This window comes from Canis lupus, chromosome 6, assembly GCF_011100685.1.
Source record: "Canis lupus familiaris isolate Mischka breed German Shepherd chromosome 6, alternate assembly UU_Cfam_GSD_1.0, whole genome shotgun sequence".
Lineage (NCBI taxonomy): Eukaryota > Metazoa > Chordata > Mammalia > Carnivora > Canidae > Canis > Canis lupus.
Window position 1 is genome coordinate 72276583 of NC_049227.1, and position 23102 is coordinate 72299684.

Consider the following 23102-nt stretch of genomic DNA (forward strand, 5'->3'; position numbering starts at 1 on the left):
TTTCCATCAAAATATGGACTATTCATGCCTTTATTTATCCTGCTTTTACTTATTTAGTAGTGAGAAATGTTTGGAGAATGACTCCCCTTTCTTTTTTTAGTATATGTGCTGCCAAAGCGAGCACTGACTCCCCTTTCTTAACACTAAATTTCACTATATCTAAGTATCTCAAAGACTAAATTGGCTGAAAAAAAATTGGTATAAAATAGGTAATAGTGATCAAAGATGCCTTCAAGTTTGAAAAGTACCTCAGATGCACAAAAATGGCCAATTTATGAAAATTCAAAGACTCAAATATATTTGAAAAATGTGATATAATTATTGATTACACCTTTGGTAATCTTTACCTTTGGATTAATATAAAGATACATTTTTTTTCAAATAATACAAAGATATATGAGATAGAAAATGATATCTCCCAATAATCCAAGTCCTCAAATGTAACCCTCAATTTACTGTCTTCCTATCCTCCCTGATTTTATCAAAATCCACATACAAATGCATTTAAAAGAAATGTGGGATCACATTACATAGACCTTTTAATGTCAGGATGAATAGATTCATACAATTCTTGTTGGAGCCTGGTGAGAATCTATTACAAAGACAAAGAAAATTTTAGTTAAATGTTCTCCTATTGATGGACTTGATGTTTCAGCTAAATTTGTTGTGTGTGTGTGTGTGTGTGTGTGTTTCTTTTACACATTTACATCAATGTATTGTGCAGTTATTTTGGTAGAATTTATTCCCACAAGTTGGATTTCTAGGAGAAAATAAGCTAAATAGTGTCTTTGGGTCAGAGTCTACATTTGGTTCCTTGATATTATATTATCAGGGAATATTATAACCCCTGGATAGGTGAAATCAATATGAAAAAAAGTATTAACACCTAAATGGACTATCCAACCCAACCTCAAAGTACGATACTTGCCAACTCCTCGATTTTAAATTGTTTAATTGTACCAGGCTCCATAGATATGATGGATTATTGAGGAAAAATCCCAAAGTACTATAAAAATGCAATCACTGTATATTTGGCTTAAAAATATACTTAAATGAGGTTAGAGAGTCATGGAAATGTAACTTTCTATGGATGTTACAAAATGCATTTTTCAATAAAAAAATGAAGTGTTTTGAGTCTGCCTATCAATGTCAGTTGTATTTACGTGCAACGTAAATCATACCGTCTTGTCTTTAATTTCGGGTCACCTTGGTCACTGCTTCTGTTTTACTGGTGGTTATGTCCTGAAATGTGATTACAGGGCAAGAAGGCAGCGATGAAGTTCAAGAACTCCATGGACAATGCACAGGGAGTGAATCGCTCTCAACTTCCAAACATTAACAATTACATGATGCCTATTCCTCCTCCACCTCCTCCCCCCAGTGGAAAAATCACAAGGGAAAATAGACTTGAATCGTGGAGAAGGAGAAGATTTCGTCCAACCACTGCTCCGAATGGCTTAGATCCTCTCTTTACCAGGGTAAATGTGGAATCAAGTTTTCTTTTATTAATTTAGCATAGATTACATCGAGCTATTAAATTTCTAGATGTGCAGTACGAACGAATCTAGGGAAACCAAATGCAAAATGCCTCGCAAAAATACATTTAATAATTTTAGAAATGTAATTGTAAGCTTGGATGAACCTGAAATCAAATATTTGAGTAGCTCAGGTCAGTAACTAATTTAGCACAATTAATTTAAAAAAAAAATCCAGTAAATCTTGTGGTCAAAATTAGTTTGTACTGGGCCCATTTCTAAATTATTTATTTCCTCCAATTTGCCCGTTCAATCACATGTACTTTAACATTTAATTTGTGAAAATTCAGGGACATAAGTGTACATAGTATGCCATATGAAATATCTTACCAAAGCTTCTTTTTAAAACGATTTTTGCAAAGTTATGGTATGATATTTAGAAGATATTTTCGCTCAGTGTTCTTTTGAGACTATTGTAGCTCGTGGTACTTATTTTCTCAAAATACTGATAAAAAAAAAATAGTCCTAAGGCCAGTTAGACTTTATATAGATACAGGCTAGTACGAAGGCAAAAGGTCTCTTACTTTTATCGTGTAAATATACAACTAAGCGTAACTATGTGTAACTTGTGCGATAATTAGTGGGTGGCGAGGTCTGCATTTCACTGACGGGGAACCGGGGGTGCAGACTGCCTGCTGGCTCTTCTCAGCCCCCCTCACTCCCATCTGGATCTGGGCCCCCCAGCTGTCCTCCTCAAGGACCTCAAAAAACTGGACCTGTCTTCATTGTGCTCAAATCCTCTCCTTTCAATTCCATTTCCACCAGTTTTCTTTCTTTCTTATGGTTTCCGAGGCCCACTTGTGCCCTGTGTCCTTGATTCCCGCCCCCCCGCCACCCCCGCCCGTCATTCTCCTCTCTGGTTAGGATTCTCCCGTCCCTTCTCCCACCTCCAGGTCTCCTGAAGCCTGGTTGACTGTCGCTTTAGTCTAACCAACTCAGATTACAGTGGCGGAGCTCGCTTGCTCGCTTGCTTGCCTTTTCTTCCTTTCATTTTAGCAGTTTTTATTTAAAATCGTATAGGGGATTTCTGTACTCCTGCATCCTCCCTCTCAGCCGTTTCTCCCTTACCCCTTCCCCTTTCCTCTCCTGCTGGCGAGCTGTCCAAGGCTCGCCCGGCGTCTGTCCAGCCTCAGCGCAGCCCTGCACCTGGCGAGGCCGGGCCGGGGGGCAGTGGTGCCCTCGCCCTCCCTCGCCGGCCGCGTCCCTGGACCCCGGTGCCAGGCTCCTGACCTTGGCGGTGGCCTCACACAACCTGGACATCATCCTCTTTTCAGATGGGCGCAGACCAAATGTCGCACTTCTGTCCCAGCCCCTTGGGGAGAGGGGAAGGTCCAGGCCTCCTGCGAGCGCGGGGGGTGCACTGGAACGCCTCCAGGGGGGCTTGCTGGGCCTGCAAGTCCCAAAGGGATGGAGTCTCATCTGGGGCACTGGCTGCAAAAGGGAGGAGCAAGGCTGACCTCTAGGTCACGTCGTCCCCTGGTGCTGGGCCCCCCAGACTGGAGGAGAGGCCCCTTCCTGGGGTTGGTTGCCTTCAGGGGCGACAGAGCCGTGGGATGTTTCTAGGAGCCCACTGAGCCCCCAAACAGGTCAGTTCTCCTTGAATTCCGCTGCCCAGGCGTGAGCCCTGGAGAAGGAGGGGTGCTCCAGGTGGGGAGCGACGATCCGACCTGCTGTACCTGCTCACTGGCCTCGGAGCTCGACGTGGCACCGGTCTCCCTCCACTGCCCCATAGGCGTGCCCTGGAAGGATGTGGCCTCCCCCTAGCAAAACCAGGGAGTTGCTCATCATACTCGCTTGCTCACCGCGCTGGATTTTCTGGTGTCCAAGTATATACACTGGGATAAACTCAACCCAGTCAGGCTTTTTTTTTGTTTTGTTTTTTTAAAGGTTTGGATAGCTCCTAAGCCATGAAAACCTATTAAGTCTATATGTGCGGGGGTGGGGGGCGCACCTGGGGGGCTCAGTTAGGCGTCTGCCTATGGCTCAGGTCATGATCCCAGGGTCCTGGGTTGGAGCCCCACGTCGGGCTCCCCGCTCAGCCGGGAGTCTGCTTGTCCCTCTCTCCCTGCCCCTCCCCACCGCTCACGCTCTCTCTCTCAAATAAAAAAATAAAAGTAAAAAACAATCTACATGTGCAAGTTCAATAACAATAACCCAGGAGACACCACGTCCACGTGGCTGTGCCCTAAGGCCCTAGAGCCCTGCTGGCCACCCTGAACCCTCGTTTCCTGCCCCGTCACATGTCTCGCTTCTTCCCGGAGCGACCAGCCTGCTGACTTCTGTTAACTGAGTCCTGGTTTTCTGGGAAGCTCTATCATTTATGTACCCCAAAACTTCAGAAATTCAGCTTGACCCCGGCACTGTGATGAAAGAACAGGATCTGCAGGACCAAGAAGCTGAACGGACCCTTTGGGTCAGAGTCTGAGTTTGGTTCCTCAGCAGTTTGAAGAGGCTCTTCTGAGAAGTCGGAGAGGGCAGGTCACGAGGGTTTCCTGGGGACATGGGGCACCCAGTCGGGGCCCAGCGAGGCCCAGGGTGGCCCCGGGATGCCCAGCAGGGATGTGGTCCGGGGACTGGGCTTCCAGAGCCCACGAGCTCGAGGTTCGCAGCTCGGCCAGTGCGGGCAGGCAGCCCGGCGGCCCCGGGGCCTTAGCACGGCCGTCCGCCGAGTCACAGGCTTTCAGCTCGACTTGGTCTCTGGTTTTGTTTTGCTTTGTTTCCAAACATGTGTTTTCTCTATTTGGAATCCCCTTTTTTGGAGATTGATGGAGCTCCCACCCTCATGCTCTCATAGTCTTATCATTTCTCTCCTATTTTCTATTTCTTTGTCTTTCTTGTTCTACTTGCTGGATGCTTCTTCGGGGTTATCTTCCGCACATCCTGCTGAGTTTTTTCCTCTGGTACCTTTTTTAAATTCTAAGAAGTTCCTTTTTGTTCACCGAATGTTACTTTTTAAAAAAGCTCTGTGCTCTCTAAGAGTTTTGGTTCTTTGGTATCTGTGGAGACTTCTTTGTGGGGTAATATAATATGTTAGGTTTTTGTAGAGAAAATGAGTCTCTAAATGTTGGGAGTAGAGTTCTATAAATGCCCAATAGATAAGAAACGTTAATTATGTCATTCCTGTTTCCACATGCTTAGCATTCTTGTTTATCTCCTTGCTCAGTTCCTGAGGTCTAGGGATTATTCATTTTCTGTAATCGTAGATCTGTCCGTTTTTTCTTGTAATTATGTCACATTCTGCTTTGTAAGTGTTGAGACTACCTGGTTATAAGCTCTCAGATTTCGAATTACTCCATCTTACTGGTGAAGTGATTCTTTATGATTAAGAAAATGATCTTTATCATATTTCTTTTGGCTTTAAAAAATCTCCTTTGTCTCACAGTATTTATTTGTTTATTTATTTATTTTTAAAAATATTTATTTATTTATTTATTTATTTACTTATTTATTTATTTATTTATGATAGACATGGGGGGCGGGGCAGAGACACAGGAGGAGGGAGAAGCAGGCTCCATGCTGGGAGCCCGATGCAGGACTTGATCCTGGGACTCCAGGATCATGCCCTGGGCCAAAGGCAGGCGCCAAACCATTGAGCCACCCAGGGATCCTCTATTTATTTATTTAGATTAGTATTTAATATATAGTAATTAATGACATATATTACATATGGTGTATATATATTCCTTTTACTTCCAGCCTTTGAATATCTTAAAATTTAAGCTTTAGCCTTTATTTTTATTTTAATTTTTTTATTTTTATTTTTTTAAGCTTTAGCCTTTAAATGTAGTTATGTGGCATATGGATGCTTTGCAAGTATTTTGACCTGAGACTGTCTATTTCTTTAACGAATGTTTAGTCCAGTTACATTTATTTTATTTAGTAGTGTATTTAGACTTATCTGTTTGGTATTAGACTACTTACTTCTTAGGTCTTACTTTGTATTTTCTACTTACCATGATTTTTCGTTGATAGTAGAATTTTAGGCTATTATTGCCTCTTTTTTGAAACTTCCCTTCCTTGCCTTCCACACCATTCAACTTTCATGCTTCTTTGCCATCTCCCTTTACTTCTCATCTTGCTCCCCTCTGACGCTTCCTCATCTTTATTAGCCATCACCATAGGCTTAGACCTTGACACTTGCTTTTGTATTCAGGATGTAGTCATCTTGCTGCATGACTTCAGTAGCTTTCTAGATGTCTCTTGGAGTTGTCACTAGCTCCTGGATCCTTAGGTATAGAATAGAATTAGCACAGTGGGGCAGGTCTTGCACTTTTCCTTTAGTAATTTGATTTATTTTATTTCAATCCAGGAAAGATTTATTTAAGGACAGGTGGCTATCATGAGTAAATTACACATGAAATTCACTCATTTTATGACTGCTGCCCTCAAATCATCCTCTAAATACTCTTAAAAGGAAAGAAAAAAAAAAGAAGAGGGAAAAGGCAAAGAAATAAGGCTTGCTGGTGACCCACCGCCTGTTCCTCTATGAATGTGTAGAACACAGTCCCTGGCTTCTGTGTTCTGTGTCTCGAGAGGGTGATCCATGGTGCCAAATGACAAGGTGTAGTAGATCTGAAAGCCCAGCAAGTTGCTACTGTGCCCTGTTGCTTGGTTTCCTTTTGTTCCAGGATGGCAGAGCTTTTATACTGCTTTTATGGAATCCATGAGACTAGTTAGATTGTGCTCGGAGATGTCCCTCACACATCTCCAGATTTTTCTGTCCTCCCACAGTATTGCTGGTCACCTACTCTACATAGCAGCCTATTAAAATGTGAATGGTCCCATAAATAGCGTTTATAAATGTGAAAATATAGCCTTTCAAATAAGAACCTACTCAATCATTATGGCTTTTAATTTTAAAAAGCAAAGTATTTTTTTAAAATATATGTTTTGTGAAATCAAGGGCAGAGAGCTTTTCCAGGCATGAACCAGTCTGGGCTTTCTCTATATCCGATCAAGGCCCCCTTCTCACCTCCAAGACCTCCCGTGAGCTCTGTGCAGTCACTGGTGCCTGGTTGGGAGGTTCTATTGCCCTACGAATTTGACATGGTTAAGCCAGCTTCTCCATTCAGTTACCTTCCATCTCACGAATCACCACCTTTTCTACAATAATTTGGGCTCAAAATCCAGACTTCCTTATTCTGTCCGCATTATGGGTTAATTGCTAAGTCCTCCAGATCAGAGATGCCCAATAGAAATATAATGCAAGTCACATAGGCAATTTTAATTTTCTAATAACTTGTCTCCAAAAGGCTAAAAAAAACATGTGAAAGTAATTTTATTAACATACTTTGTTTAATCAAGTATATTCAACCTATTATCATCTCAACATGTAATCAGTATGAGTTTTAACGAGAATTGTACAATTTTTTTTTCATACTACATCTTTGAAATTCAGTAAGCATTTTGTGTTTATGGAACATCTCGTTCAGATGAGCCTTTCAAATGCCTCACAGCCAAGTGGGTGAAGTGGCTGCTGTCTCAGACTGCACAGCTCAAGCACCTGGACAGTGGCTCATGTGTCTGATAATCCTTTTCCATTCTCAGTGCTAGCTTCCTGGGTCGGGGGCTGGCTACCTAACTCTTCACAGGGCTGTTGCACTCATCTACGTGTTTATGTTCTGCCTCTAAATCAACAAATAGCTCAATTTAGTTTTGATTGATTATGACCAGCACTGTGCTAGGTGCTGAGGTTACCAAGATGAGTAAAGCCAAATCCTTATTTGCAGAAGGATTGCAGTTTAGCAGGGGAGACAGAAATATCTACAATTAGCCATGACACATTGTGGTGAGTACAATCAGAGTGGTATAAATAAAGCACGAGGAGAACGCAGAGGAAGGAGATGCTAGCTTTGAGGAGATTGAAGAGGCCTTCGGAGAGAAGGGGGCATTTTGAAATGGGCTTTGAGAGAGGAGTAGGAAGTTAGCAGACAGAATCAGGGAGCAAGGGTCAAAGGCAGGAAGGGGAAACAAGAACAAACAAAGTCCATCTCGGTGTTGACAGATTGTACATAATAAAATTAAATGAAACTTGAAAGAATGGCTCCCAACATGCTCCTCCCCTGCTTACGACCTTCACCAGCTTCTTTCCGAATGAAAGTAGCTCTATTTTTCTGCCTAATTATTTTATTTTTTTAAAAAATTTCTTTTTAAAGATTTTATTTAGTTATTTTACAGGGATGGAGAGAGAGTGAAGCATGAGAGGAGGAGGGGCAGAGGGAGAAGCAGACTCCCTACTGAGCAGGGAGCCCAACATGGGGCTCTATCCCAGGACCCTGGGATCATGACCTGAGCTGAAGGCAGCCACTTAACCAACTGAGTCTCCCAGATGCCCTTGACTGGTTGTTTTGAAGTATAGGTTTCATTATTATTATTCAGATATGTTGAGACCCATACATCAAGAGATGACTAACACCGAGAAGACAGTTTGTCACTTATAGTTCCCCAAAGGAGGGGCCATGCCATGTATATTAGTCAGGGTTCTACCCAGAATAATGTTGGACCACATATTTGGGCCTTGTGGCCCAGCTAGGTCGATAGGTAAAATGACCCATCACACGTGTCACCCGGGACCACAAGGCAGCACCAGGATTGGCCAGGAGACTTGGGGAGTAGGAGAGAAACATGGGCAAGAGTATTTGTTGTGGTGTCTGAGAGAAGGAACAGGAAACACAGGGTAAGCAGGCTCAGGATTCAACAGTATGAATAACCTTGGCAGGTTTTGGGGGAATATTGGCCCAGAGTTTAAGAGCCAGATAGCTGAGGTAGGGGGAGGGTGGATGTGAGCTCCCAGCTGGTTAGTTTGTCCACGAGAAGCACTCTCCCAGGCAAGTCATGTACCATCTCTAGGAACCGGTTAGTCTTGGGAGCCGTAGTCTCCCCAGGGTCAGTAAGGCCCCAGATGTCAAAGCATCAGAATAAAGAGACATGCTTTGACACTGGCATTCAAGGACTTTCAGATTTTGACTCCTCTCCAGCTTTCCAGTCCCATCCAAGCCAAACCGAACCACTCCCTGGCTCTTTGGTCCACCACCGCCCCACCTCTGATACGTGCTTTTTTCTGTTATTACTTTTGGCAGGATGTTCACTCGCTTTTAAGTCATCCATATGGGTTTTTCTCTTATTTGATGACCTTTGTTAGCTTTTACTGTGGTAAAATGCTTATATTCGATGTACAACAATGATCCTACCTTCTATGTAATGGAACTTCAGTATGTGCTGGGAGTTTTGCTCAGTGTTTTATGTGCATTTTCTCATTCAATACACAAAGGAAACTCAAGAAAGAGATAAGATAATTTCTCCGTATGAAAGATGAGGAAACTGAGTCAAATAAGATTCAATAAGCTAGCGAAGGTCACATAACTCATTAGGGACAGACTCGGTACACCCGCTTGGCAGACTGACGCTTAGAGCCTGCGTTCATAATCCTCAAAGTTTATGAAATTTATCTACAAGCCTTTTTCTCTCCAACCTTTGACTAAGATATTAATTGCCATCAGTCAGGTGTTTCCTCGATGCAGAGATGTTCTTTTTCTATGAATTGCTGGTAAATGCCTGAAATAGAAGAAGGATGTTATCGGACCCACATTTCCCAGTCCCCATAAGAGGGGATTTCTGTACTGATTTCTCTACATTGTAACAGGATCCCATCCCTTCCTCTCTTCACAAGGATTTTGTTACTTCTCTTAGGCCCCTTACTATATTCTGCTTAGTATCAATACTCATGTTTTTTTATAATTTGTTCCTTCTACTCTCAGATTATGAAGCTTGTGGAGGGCAGGCATTTGATTTTACTTATATTTAATCAAGCATTTATTAGTACTGTGTTCCTAAACAGGTATTATTTTATTAGACATACAAAAAAAACCCCTAAACTTTAAATTATACTATTCAGCTTATGTAAACATAATGGAAATAAATTATACCCTTCAGACATAGATCCCTTTTCTTCCACAACAAATAAAGCCAACAAATTAGCTTTGCTAGAGAGATTGCACATTTCTTTTGTTTGTCTTAATTTTAAAACCATATATATTTTTTTAAGTTCCATTTTAGTCAATGCATTATCTTGGTATTTTTCTTACTCTTGGTTTTCCTCACCAGTAGACTCAGATTTGAGAATGAAAACGGAAAGCATCAGCATGATTTTAATATAGGATAATTCAACATATCTTATATAGGCTTGATTTATTTCAGGAACTTTCCTTTACACAGTGTTTTTGCTTAAAATTAACATTGCAGTTTGGCAATTACATTACTAGAAAGGACTTTATTTATTTTTTTTATTTTTTTTTATTTTTTTTTAGAAAGGACTTTAAAAACGGTTTAGAAGTCAATTCCACAGTCAAGATATCTTAGCAGCTGGCATTGCAGAATTAAACAATAGAAGGGAGAAGAAACCAAAGATGCTTCTGGGGGTCTGCAGCCGTTGGGAGTTTAAGGGCAGACCTCATAAGCTTTTCAGGCCTTCTTACCAGGAGCAGGATGCAGCTGGATTTTTTAGATATAGGCTGGATAGTGCCTCTCAGCAGACTTGCCGCATTTATTCTACTGAGGGAGATGAGGAAGGGAAGGCTCGACTCAGCATCCTCACAACCTGGAGCTCCGATACCTCCAGGAGGGTGGAGGCATTGGGGGCATGTGAGGAATACGCATGAGACACAAGTTACACAGTGGTGAGAGGAATAGGCAAGAGGAGAGTGAAAGCAGGAAGCATAGGAAAAGCAAAGGAGGGAGGAGGAGAGAACAAGGAAAAACTAGTATGAAAAATAAGAGAGAGAGAGGAACCAAACGAGTGTAGTGAGAAGTTTCTATTACCACCAGCTGCTTCCTGAAGCCTTAGGATGCGAACCCGGGAGCACTCTTCCTCTGGCTCACTTTGGAATCTTTTCCTCCAAAGGCCCGAATCAGAGTCAACTCGGGGACTGCCTGCTTTTAATCAGTCTTTGTCAGAGGTGTTTCAGAAGACACTGAGTGGGTTTCCATGTTGTGGTACCTGTCAAGTTCCTAGAAATGCAGAAAGCTTCTGGTTGAGGGCAGGGTTGACTTACTGTAGCTTTTGTCTCAGCAAAGGACAGGATGTGGAATCCCTAAGTGTTCCATGTCTGCGTCCCGTCAGATCGATGTTTATTAGGCCCTTGCTAGGTGTCAGCACTGGCCAGACACCGGGGACAAAGATCAGTAAGATATTGTCCTTATCTACTGAGAGTGGAACACAAGGGCATAGTGTCAAGGCCACGTGACTCACAGAGTCCTCGGGGCCTGGAGATGACAAACACGTGGGTAGTGTTCGGGCCTCTACAACTAGGGCAGCTGCTGGACCTTTAAATGTGTCAATAGATATTGCAAACAGTTGAGACACAGGAGGAGTTGAAAATAGAAGACATTTTTTTGGTACGTGAGGAATGTCTGAACTTGTCCCATGGATACTGGGAATCATTGGAGACTCTGAGCAGGAGCGTCACATGATCTATTCAGTGATAATAATAGTTCACTGATATGCAGGACGCAAGACATTTTGAGAGATACCAGTCTGGAAGTGGGGAGACCAGCTAGTAGGGTGACTATACATCCCAGCTTGCCTGGAAGAGTTGAAATTTGTGGGGTTTTTTTTCTAGTATAATTATTAATAATACCTCTTTCACCATGTCTCCCAGTTTGGATGATAAATTCTGTGGCCACCCGACTTAAGTAGAGACTTATTGCAGGGACCTAGGTAAGACTCCACGATGCCCGGAGTTCATCAGGGCTTGGCCTAAGTGGCCGAAGGGGACTTGCCGCCCAACACTAATCAGCGAGAGCAGGCCCTTTGGCACCTTCAGGGTCTCCTAAATCCCCGCCCTGACTCAGGCCTGAGCGCAGGTAAAAGATCCCAACGAAAATCTAGTGTATTAATTGAATGCTACTTGTTGGCACTATGTGAGAGCTGACTGGTCAACCCCTCAACGAGCTTGCCATTTAGTTGTCGGCTCAGATGGAACTTGCCTGAGGTAGCAGAAAAGAAATGAGAAGGAAAGTGGTCAGTGGTGCAGAAAGTGAGAAAGCTAAGCCTTAGTCTTGCAGGGGCATGCGGCCCTGCTCCGGGTCCTGAAATGGAACTGGGTTTCCATGGAAGGGTTTGGTACTCGCTGTTGGCCGGCAGAGAGGGCCGAGAAGGCTTGCTGAAGTCTCATCAGTCTGGGTCCTTCTAACCTTGGAGGATGGTGAGTAGAGAGGCGGTTCAGTCAACTGAAAGAAATAATTGTTCAGCTCCTAGCGCACGTATTTAATCACGAGCTGTCACTCGGGCCTCCTGTTAGAATCCAGAAAAGGTTACCTGGTGGCAATAATTGGGGAATATTTTTAAGAAAAATGAAGTAACTAGACCCAGGAGAAAAAGAGATGTTGCTGTCAGGAACACACTTTAGCAGAGGAAAAAAAAAAAAAAAAAAAAGGTGAGTAAATGAAAAGATGAAGAGCTGTCATTTCCTTTCTTTTACTTTTAAGCATTTCCACTTTTCTACTTTCTCATCTTGTACGGATGAGGCAGGCCGTTCCTCCACCCCGATCGCACGATTCCCTTGCGTTTACGCAGGGCTTACCTCCCACAAGCTCCCGGGGCTACCTCGGAATCCAGGCCACTTTCCATGGAAAGTACTGCTCAGCCAAAGGGAGATGCGCTTTTTAATCCATCATATCATTAAATGTTCTAGAGGGAGCGTGGAGCCGGATTGCCGCAGGCTGGTGGCTGTGGCTGTGGCTGGGCTGCACGGATGCCTGTCACAGCGCCCCTGGCCGCCCGGCACCTGCAAGCTAGACGTGACCTTGCAACTTGGAGCCGGGCCTGTGACTCAGGGAGAGGTCTCTAATCTGCAAAGAATTACCCAGGTTGCTGATTTACCTTCACGGCTACTGAGGTCCCTGAAATATTTTTTGTTGATTGCCTCTCTGTTTGGGAGCTCTCCTGGCCCGAGGCGGGACAATTTACTTAAATTTTAAATCTTGGACTTCCTTCCCCGTTTACACTTTTCAGACTGTCATTTGCGGGATTTCATTTAATCAGATTTACTGCCTCTGGTTTTTGCTACAGAGAAATGGAATTCAATGAGGAGAAAAAAAAAAAAAAGTCCTCTGAAGTGGAAGGGGATGGGTTTGGAGACGGGAATATTTTAGTAGTTCCTTCAGAAATTTTTGTTGCAGTTTAAAAAAAAAATGCATGTTTCCAAGGCATCCGTAATTCAATGAAATCCAACTCAAATAATTGCTTTGAATTCACCGAAAGTTGGTCTCTTCACATTTTTCATTTAGCTGAAAATTGATTTTTAGAAAAGTGAAGTAGATTAAAAGTCTTACCTGGCCCCTGTATAATTCTCGCGCTGACAGTATTCTTATTAGGCCCTCTGAAGTCTCTCAGCCAGCCCCCCGCTATTTCTCTGCCTCCTCTTCTTCCTTTTCCTACTTCTCTCCTCAATTTCCTCTCAGAGGTTAGACAAACACTTTGCTCGTTCACTATTGGGAAACGACTTCAGACTATAAACAAGGAGGCGAGGCCTAGGACACTTCTGTCCATCTCTGGCGTATCAGTGTATTGTTTATTGTATAAATAAGTTTGTGAACACCAGAGTACAGGGTGTTGTTGTTGTTGGGTTTACCGTTTGATAGGAAAATAATAATTATTGTTGGTTTTTCACTGAATGACTGCTGCCTGTAAAACTGAAGATCTTAGGCATCTAACCTCCATCTCTAATCCTCAGAGTGACCCTAGAAGGAATCCAACGTGGGCCATTCCCCTTTCACGCAGAGTTAAGATTAGGGAAGGATACACCGTCAGTGCTCAAGCGTGAGGATAAAGCACTCAATTACAAAAACAGTTGCTAAATCACAAAATCAATTCAAATCAGAACAAAATTATGTCACCAGCATTTAATTCATTCGATTTGAATTTTTATTTGAGAACCAGCTACAAGAACGGAGAGCAGTTTTCTTAGTGCCACTGATAGTTTTGTTGTATGTAAAACACACACCCGAGTAAAATAAAAAGTGAAAACCTTTGTCCAGACCCCTGGCAGTGACAATAAAAACACAAAGGCAAAATGCAACATCATTATTAGAGATTTATTTGGTAACGAGCTTGACTTTCTGTACACTGCAAAGACTGACGTTTTATCAAGGTTTTGTTGCTAGGTACCTAAAAGGAGCCTTTTCCACTCCCCCATGACAGTATCATTACCCTCCAATTAGAAGGTAATTAATTAATAAGCTGGCTTCTTTTTGTTTATTGTAGGAATCAAGAAAGATTCATAAAACACCACCGCATAGTAATGCAGCTATTACAATGATCTATCTGGGGAAAAATGTGCACCTGTCTCATGATCACCCCGACTTCCGGGATGAAATAAAAGTTTATCAACAGCACTGTGGAGGGGAAAACCTTTGTGTCTACAAAGGCAAACTACTTGAAAAAGGTACACATAAAATGTGATTTTTTTTTAAGTTGCTTGCAGTTGATGCTATAGATAAGCTGTCGTTGATATCATATCAAAATGACTTCAATCACTCTATGAAATTATGCATATCCAGGGACTTATAAACCAGCTGCCTCAAAGTAAATCTAGATTTACTGCTCCATGATTGAAACCGAAGCAGCAATTACTCTTGCAGATTGTGGAAGAAAGAATTTGGAGTGATTTAACCCGGTAACAGATTAATTTGGGGATAGAGATATATGATCATTAAAATGTTGCAGGAATAAACTGTCCCCCAAATTACAAGTTAACTATTTGGCCTGCCATAGTGAATTATATCATACATTATTCTAAGGGAAAAATACCAGATTGGCAATTTGTTCTTTAGAAAAATGTTGAGATAAAATCACAAATCCAATAAACTTCAGGGTGAATCACACCTAAATAACTTGGCGTAGAATTTGGCTAGATGGATTTTAGTGCATTTCTGCTTTCATTTGATCATAAATCCAGTTTTCTTAGCATGAGATAATTTTTATATCCAATATAGGGTTTCACATATTGTACCGAAGTGGTTTTCATCAATATTTCGTTGTGCGGAATAGCAATTGAAAGGACAAGTTGTTATGGGATTATATCTGTTATTTCCTTGTTTAAGAAACTCTGTTTAGAAAGTAATTGCATTTTCACTAAGTAAAAGAAATACTTACATTTGGGCAAGCTTGATAGAAGTTTAGGGAGTCTTAGGAGTTGGGGGCAAGAATCGGATTGCTACTTTTGGCTTTTCAGTTTCCCTCATCACTCATAAACAGTGACTTAATTTTAAAAGAAACTAGACAGGTTTAGGGATTAAACATTTAAACCTTTCCAACTTAAGAGTAAACACTTGAATGTTCGTTTTAACTTTTACTTTATAAAGATTTATAAAACTTATTTATAAAAAATAATGCTCAATAGTGCCAGAAACTGGTTTTCCCCATTCTACGTACCTGGCCAAAATGTAATTTATTGTCATAGCATTTGAGAGTTCATTCCTTCCTTTTCATAGACGAGGAAAATGAGGCAAGTCCGGAGGTAGGGTGGCTTCCTAAGGTCACACGTGCAGCTCGGGGCCGGGGCGAGAGCAGATCCTGGACCTCTGAGCAGGTGCAGGACCTTCGCTCAGGTAGCGTTTCTTAGTGGCAAATGGTTTCCTACATTTTTCAAACCATGAGAGGTCTGAGACCCCTAATGATAGTGGCATAGATACATTTAATTTTTGAAAGTGTAACTTTCAACTATTGATTTAGAAGAACTGCTGAACTTACTGTAGTCGACAATCCTTTTCCTGGGTCTTGGGTCACACTTCATTCAAGACAGTGCAGTTGTTCCATGTGCCTGCTGGCAAACGTGGTGCATACAAAGGAACCAAGAACAAGGCTTAGCCGGCTGAAAGGTTTTTGGGGAGACACACATACCCTGTGCTAACAATGCAAAACCCAAGAGTAAGGGAGAGTGTTACTTGGCTACCACGCGTTGCCTTGCATACGGATTGATCCTGGGACTGACTTTTGTTATGTCACTGGACGGGCTTGACCAACATGATGGAATGGGGGCTTAAAGAATTGCATCCTATACACGCGATAATTTTGCCTCAGCTTGCCTTTTGATTGCCAGGAAAGTAATTGTTCACAATTAAAAAGTTGGGTGACTCAGAGTTGACTTGCGGTTCAGCGATCTTGGCAATTTAGCGGGACTGAGAAGAATCGGCCCATTTTACAAACCAGAGTTGTGCATGATTCAGTGAAATGTGAATAGGTTTTTAGAAGAGTTCTGCTAAAACAAAACAAAACAAAACAAAAAGACAAGACGTTTAGCCTTCTGCCTGGAGTAATAAACTAATTAAAAATGTGGCGTTCATTAATTTGTCTTGCTTTTGGATGGGAAATAACAATAAAATTAATTATTTAGGAACGTAGCAAGTGCATCTTTTATTCCCATACTGATTCATCGATGTCTTACAGTTTGATTTAGGCATCAAGCCACATATTGATTATTTATTATGCACACTTGTGAAGTCACCGAGTATTTCCGCTCCATGTGAAGAGTACAGTTGTTCAAGGTGTTTTTATTTACCATGTTCATCTTTCCCAACAAAGCAAACCTTGGCCTCCTGGGTTCATAGGGATACAGAGAGCAAAGTAACTTTTTATTTTTTCCCCTGACCCTCCTAATAATCCCTTTCTTTTCTCCCCCATTTCCTGGTATTTTCATAACCTGATCCTTTGTACCAATTTGTGCATTCCTCATTACTCCCTCACAAACCAGCTGCCTCACTGTTTCCCCACCCCCGTGTGCTATTATCTTGTCTTTTGGAGCGCTCTTCCTTTGTCTGCAGTAGGACAAAGGATTTTAAATTCAAATTTTAACCATCTTTTAAGATTCAGATTGAGGCTATGCAGCTTTCTCTGACGACAACGTCTACTGTTTTATCCCTCTCTCCCTAGCTGTGGCTCTTGGTCTCCCCTGAAAACTGAAGCATTTCATTACACTGTGACTTAAAGTGACTGTTTTTTTTTATTTTTTTTCTTTGACTTGTTTTATATATTGAGTTTTTAGTTTCTAAAAATAGCTCATTGAGGTGTAACTCATATTCCATAAAGTTCATCCATTGTGAGTGTACAATGCACTGATTTTTAAGCATTTTGTGGGGTTGTGCAGCCATTATCACAAACCGGTTTCAGAATATCTCTATCACTTCAGAAAGTTCCCTTGTGCCCATTGGCAAAGAATCCTCCCTCTTTGTAGCCTCAGGCAGCCACTGATCTGCTTCCAGTCTCTACAGATGATAGGCCTTTTCTGGACATTTCATATAAATGAAATCATACAATAGGCAGCATTTGTGTCTTGCTTCTTTCTCTTAGCCTGATGTTTCTGAGAGTCATCTATTCATAGATTTATCAATAGTTGCTCTCTTCTTATGCCACTGACTATATCCTACTACATGCACATTTGTGCTATTTCTAATTTGGGACTATATAAATCATGCTGTTATGAATATACAGATACAAGTTTTTATGGAGACAGCTGGCCATTTCTCCTGAGCAGATTCCTAGGAGTGGATTTGATGGCTTTTGTTTTCCCCCTGAGTGTGGTCATGCTTTTCTGCTTCTTACATACACATCTTTTGACTTTTTTTTGTTATCGTTCAAAAGTGGACATTTTCGATCATGTATTACAGCAACTGTGGATTCTAGATTCTGACTTTCCCCTCTTGAAGGTTATTGTTCTCAATATTTTTGTTATGTTCGTTTGGTAACGTCTCTGAAATCCGTGAAATCCATGCCCCCTCTCCCCGATAGACAGCCAGCATAATGTCTCTACTCAGATTTTATCTGTTTTTATTTGGAAGACTGGCCTCCTAGGGTTGTCTCTGTGTTTTCACAGTTTATTGATTATCTGGTGATTTGTCACAGGTTGTATTCAAAGACTTTGAACCAGTGCAAAGTCAAAAGGCTTTCAATAAAGTACAGCCTCTACCTTGTGTCTGTGGATCTGCTTGTGGGTATATTAGTTTCCTGGAGCGAATGTAACAAATCCCCAGAACTGGTGGCCTAAGACAACAGAAATTTAATGCTCCCACAGCTGTGGAGGCCAGACATCTAAAATCAGGTATTAGCAAGGCCATGCTCCATCTAATAGCTCAACGGAAGCATCTTCCTTTGCCGCTATCAACTTCTGGTGATTCCCAGCAATCCTTGGCAATCCCTGGCTTATACCCATCACTCCCATCTCTGTGTCCTCTATCCTCACAGGTCATTCTTCTCTTGTGTCTCTGTGTGTGTCCTGTCCTCCTCTTATAAGGATGTCAGTCATTAAATTCGTTTGACAGGACAAATCCAGGATGACTTCATCTCCATCCTTCACTACTTATATCTGCAGAGACCCTATTTCCAAATAAGGTCGCCTTCTGAAATTCTGGGTGGTCATGGATTCTTTTTTTTTTTTTTTTAAGATTTTATTTATTTATTCATGAGAGACACAGAGACAGAGAAAGAGGCAGAGACACAGGCAGAGGGAGAAGCAGTCTCCATGCAGGGACCCCGACGTGGGACTCGATCCTGGGTCTCCAGGATCACGCCCTGCGCTGAAGGCAGTGCTAAACTGCTTAGCCACCCAGGGCTGCCCAGTGGTCCTGGATTCTTAGAGGGCAACATTCAACCCACTGTAATGGGTTCAGGAGTAGATTCAAAGTTCAGACAATTTTCAGGTCGGCTTGAACTTTTATTTTCCACCAGACTTTCTTGTGTTTTCTTTGTTCGTGGGTGCAAGCTCCTGGTTGGCCAGGGATGTGTGGATATGTCGGGCCTACTCCAATCCGTGCCCTTTCCCATTAGCCAAGGGTGTGTTGAGCGCTTATCGAATGTGTCTATAATTGCATTTTGGCCTGTGTCTCCCTGTTAAATTTCTGGCTAGTCCACTAGCCTACTGCTTGCCCTAATTAGAACTACAGTCTCAGCAAGCAGAATCTCTGACCTTCCATGTTAGCCTGCCTCTAGGATTGCTGCTACTTATTACTGGTAATGCCACTGGGCAAGATTTTTGTTGTTTTTGTTTTCCTGTTCCAAATGAAGTCAGCCCCCACTGACTGGGAAGCTGCTGGTCATTTATGGCCTGCCCTACCCTGTTAGAATTCTGGTGATGAGATGGTGGCTGGGGGGAGGGAGTGGGAAGAGCCCCAGGCAAGATTGCCTCAGATTCCCTCTGTTTGTATAAAAAGTTCAGTAATTTTTGATGAGTAACTGCTGCTCAGTTTGTTTTAAGTCTTTGGTCCATTTTTAGAGACGAAATTTTAAGGGGAGAGGATTTGGTGACCTCACTCCAGAAATCTGGCATATTATTTTTATCTCTCCTGCTAAATGACAACTTCTTGAAGCAGGAGACCGTATTTGTTTTTTTTTTTTTTTTTTTTTCAGTGTTTTAGTTCCTCTTTAGTGCCTAAAACAGTGTGAGCCACTGCCAGTCAACAATGAATAACTATGTTTTGCAAATAGCATAGAATGCCTTCTAACATTGTACATTATGTAATCTTTAAGGCTAGCCACTCTGTGAAGTGGCTAGACCAGATCGCTCCCTCAACCTAATTCCTTCACCCACTTCCACGGCCATCCTCATTTTATAGATGAGAATTCTGAAATGCAGTAGTTCAATGACCTACCAAGGACACTCAACTTATAAGTGAAGAACTAGGACAGGGACCCAAGTCTTCTAACTTCCGGTCTGTATTCTTTCCATTATTCCATGCACACACCATTAAATCAGGGTTGGAAAATGTCACTAAATTTTAAAACATAAAATTAAAAAAGAAATAACAAGGGGTTAAAAGCAGAGGCTGTTAATTCTTGTTCAGGAAATCTAAAAGAAAGAGAAAAAAGTGGAATAATGGTGGCTATGCTCTCTAGCCATATGGGTACATGATGGAAGGGCAGTCACACCTAGAAGCTCACCTCCTGTGCAGGTTTTCAGCGTTTCCCTGTCTGTCCCCTCTTCCCAGGCCAGGACCTTGGATAGTTATAGGGTGTGATGTTGCAGCAGAATAGATCCTATGACATAAATGTCCTGTTCAAGTTTCTGAAAAGAAAGCAAACTCCTAAGTCAATACTTAGGAGTCCATATATCATTAAGGCAAGCAGATTTTTAAATCTGTTGTATCTTAGTTTCCCCAGATGCTAACTTTTCAATTTTCTCTTCCCTTGTATGCTTGATTTTATGTCACAAATACTAAGGTATAAATGATGGAATTGTGTAATTCTGTTCTTTAGTATAAGTTGCAACTGAGTTAGATAGTTTTTAAGGGCAGATTCTAGGTGACTATGAAACAGGTTAAAATAATAATTTCTTAATTATTTATTGGGGGCTTCCTATGCCATTGTCCTGGGGAAACAAAGATAAGTAAAACAGTTCCAGTTCTCACGGATTTCACAAATATGCAAGGCAGCAGGCATCTGTAACAGGGTTCTCAAAATGTGCTCCCTGGACCAGAAGCTCAAGCATCACCTGGCAACTTAATAGAAATGCAAATTCTTGGGCCCTACTGAATTAGAAACTCTGGAGTGAAGCCCAGCAATTTGTGTTGGCCTTTCAGGGAATCCTGACACAAACTGAAGTTTGAGAGGCACTGGTATAGCCATATTTTTAAACTGTGGTAATAACAGCAACCACAAGAAAGGTGTACATAGCAGAGAGATGAAATTATCCACTCCATCATCAGTGAAAACGAAGAGTCCAGGGAGATGTCTTTTGTAGGAAGTAACATTACAAGTGTCACGAAAAGCAGGTTTCTGAGTTGTTCTGTAGAATAGAGTTTCCTTAGATCTAGAATTTGGGATCTCTAGGGTAAGACCTTTTCAAAGAGCATTATAAAGACCTGGAATGATTATAACTTATGAATTATAAATAGTGTTTCTTAATTTATTGGTGAGACTTTTAGGTGGCTGGGGGAACCAAAAGAGGAACCAAATCCAGGCAGATTTGAGAATGGATTTGAGATGGGATAGTTCTTCCTCACCCATATATGTGTTAGGCTGTTTGAAGTCATAGCAAAAAATACAAATTTATTTTAAAACATTCCTGAGCTCACAGTAGGCTTTTGTCATATAATTTATCAGTACATGAATAGTAAGATAGACCCTAGAGAGAGATTTGGACTACAACACAAACTCTCCTACTTATTGTATGATCTTGGGTAAATTACTGAGTTCCCCTACACTTTAATTTCTGCATATAGAAACTAGTGATGATAATAGTCTCACTTCGTGTGGTTGTTAAGAAATAACACACCAAGATTGTAGGGCATAATGGCTGGCCACAGTAAGAGCTCATATAATATTATTATTTTATTTCAAATCAGAATTTTAAAATGCTTTGGAATGTTTATTATAAACAAAAGTATTAGTGTGTGTTTTATGATTAAAATTGTCCTCAAGTTAAAAAGCTGATCTAGAGCATAGTATTATACTTAATCTAATAGAAAAAATATGATTTTGAACCTATTAGTCCAAAGAGATTCGCTTTCACTGATATATTTACTTTTCTAATTCCAGAGACCTTTCAGTTTATTTCCAAAAGGCACCATGGTTTCCCCTTCAGTCTCACCTTTTTCCTGAATGGGATGCAAGTGAACAGGTTAAGCTCCTGCTGTGAATATAAGCATCGAAAAGGTTCCAGACTTGGAGGCAAACGAGGCTACTTTGGGTTTGTGTGCGTGGAAAGATCATCTCCTTGCTACAAGTATGGAAACAAATGTCCTTTGGTAGAGGGCAACTTTTGCTATGTTTTTCTTTTTCTGCTTCTACTGATGCATGTCTCAGCACAGTTTGTTAACAGAGCTATCAGTGTAGATGAGCCTGAAATGTCTACGGAAAAGGTTACTTCTTATAACCCAGTGTGTTGTGTTTGATATTATTAGATATAAATTCGATTTCCAGATATAGGATATAATGGGGATAAAAGCTAGTGCTATGCCAAATTCTGCTTCCTTCTCTCCCCCTTTCCTCATACTCCTTTCAGTTCTGTTTCTGAAGTAAAGGAGAGGGGGTGTTTTAGTCTCATTCTTTTTAGGAACTGGTTTGGGGAGTCCCAAAGCATGTGCCAAGCATCTGCCTTATATGGTTGTGCATTGCAGGTCATGTTTGCACTACGATGTGGCCCAGTTATCATTCTCATGCCCCTAGTTTTAATCTCAGGCATAATGAAATGCATGATAAAGGGTCAATTTTGAGTGTTATTTATCAGCTTTCATACTGGCCATTCTGTTTGAAATTAGGACACTTGCTTGCAAGCTTTCTTTAATTTTTTTTTCCTGAAAGTACTCACGGAGAATTGATAAATGCCTAAGCTAGAAAATAGGAGTCAACCAACCAAAGTTCCTGCCTTCGTGGAGCCCATTCTAATGGGGGAAAGGAAAATAACAAGTAAACCAATTAATACGTGTCAGATGGATGTGTTGGGATCAACTGGAAGTTCTCCGCTGATGCTTTCTGTATTTTCAGTCAAAAAAGAATTTATCAGCTGAAGTTAAGGCTTACGGAAGAAGGGATTGGAGGTTTTAGGGGAGAGAAAAGGTGTGAAAGAGTCATCCAGCAAGTGAATGGACAGTGAATGAATGGTCTAGAATATAGGAGGAGTGCCCAGGTGTACTTAGGACCCACCAGAGGCTGCTTTCCTGTTCTAACTCAAATATGCTTTCTCCATATTTGTGGGCAAGTAATTTTAGACATTTCTGTTTGACTCCCAAGAAAGCTAATGAGCCTATATACAGTCACGCATGCACAAACACATTGCATTCTTTGAGTTGCTCTATAAATCCACACTGTAAATGTTTGGTTGTAAACACTTTCTGTGGAGATTTAGTAATCAGTAGTAAAATCTAATTGATGACATCTCCTTTCCTATTTAACACTTATTAATCTATGTACAGTTTTCTTTATCTGATTTCACTCGATTCCCTCTGGCTTCTTTATTTGATCTTTTCAAATAACAATAACAAAGCAGTTGTCATATTAAAGAATAAAGCCTGTTAGGCCTGTTATTCTTTTTCAAAGATTTTATTTATATAATATAAATATAAAGTAAATATTTATAAAATATAATATAATTCACTTATAATATTATATAACCGTTTTAGAGGGGGTCACATCCACAATAATACATTTAATTATTTTAAGGGGTGCCCATTAATGCCCTGATCTGTTAAAAAAGCAATCAATTAATTCACAAAATACTGGCTCTGGAACTTTCGTTATGAGGAGGGAATTATTTAAAATAGCAAGCAGGAGTTCTAGTCTTAAAAATTATTAGGAACTACCTGTTTAAGGTCTTTGGAAGACAAGAAAGACTCAACAGTGGTCACTTCTAAGTATGGAGGGTCCCCGGTTGTACCCATCCCTCAGTCGTGGAAACTGAAGAGACAAGGTAGTTATTTTTCAGTTGGAAGGAGAAAGAGTTGCCTCACCAAGTAGAACACAGACTGCGTTAAGCCTTAGCAATCAGAATCAACACCTCAAATTATACTCAGAAGTCAAATAGGTAGTCAGTGACGAGGAGAGCACAGATGTTGCTCACTTTGTTCGTCCAATTCCCTTAA

The 23102-nt window shown here is 41.2% G+C and overlaps 1 protein-coding gene across 1 annotated transcript in view; it reads left to right on the forward strand.

Moving 5' to 3' along the window:
• ERICH3 (glutamate rich 3) overlaps positions 1–23102 on the forward strand; it is a 97961-nt gene that overhangs the window by 40937 nt on the left and 33922 nt on the right. The window contains exons 7-9 of the mRNA XM_038538958.1: positions 1260–1478; positions 13798–13978; positions 21061–21247. Of these exons, the coding sequence (XP_038394886.1) occupies positions 1260–1478; positions 13798–13978; positions 21061–21247 (587 nt within the window). The remainder of the gene's footprint in view (positions 1–1259; positions 1479–13797; positions 13979–21060; positions 21248–23102) is intronic.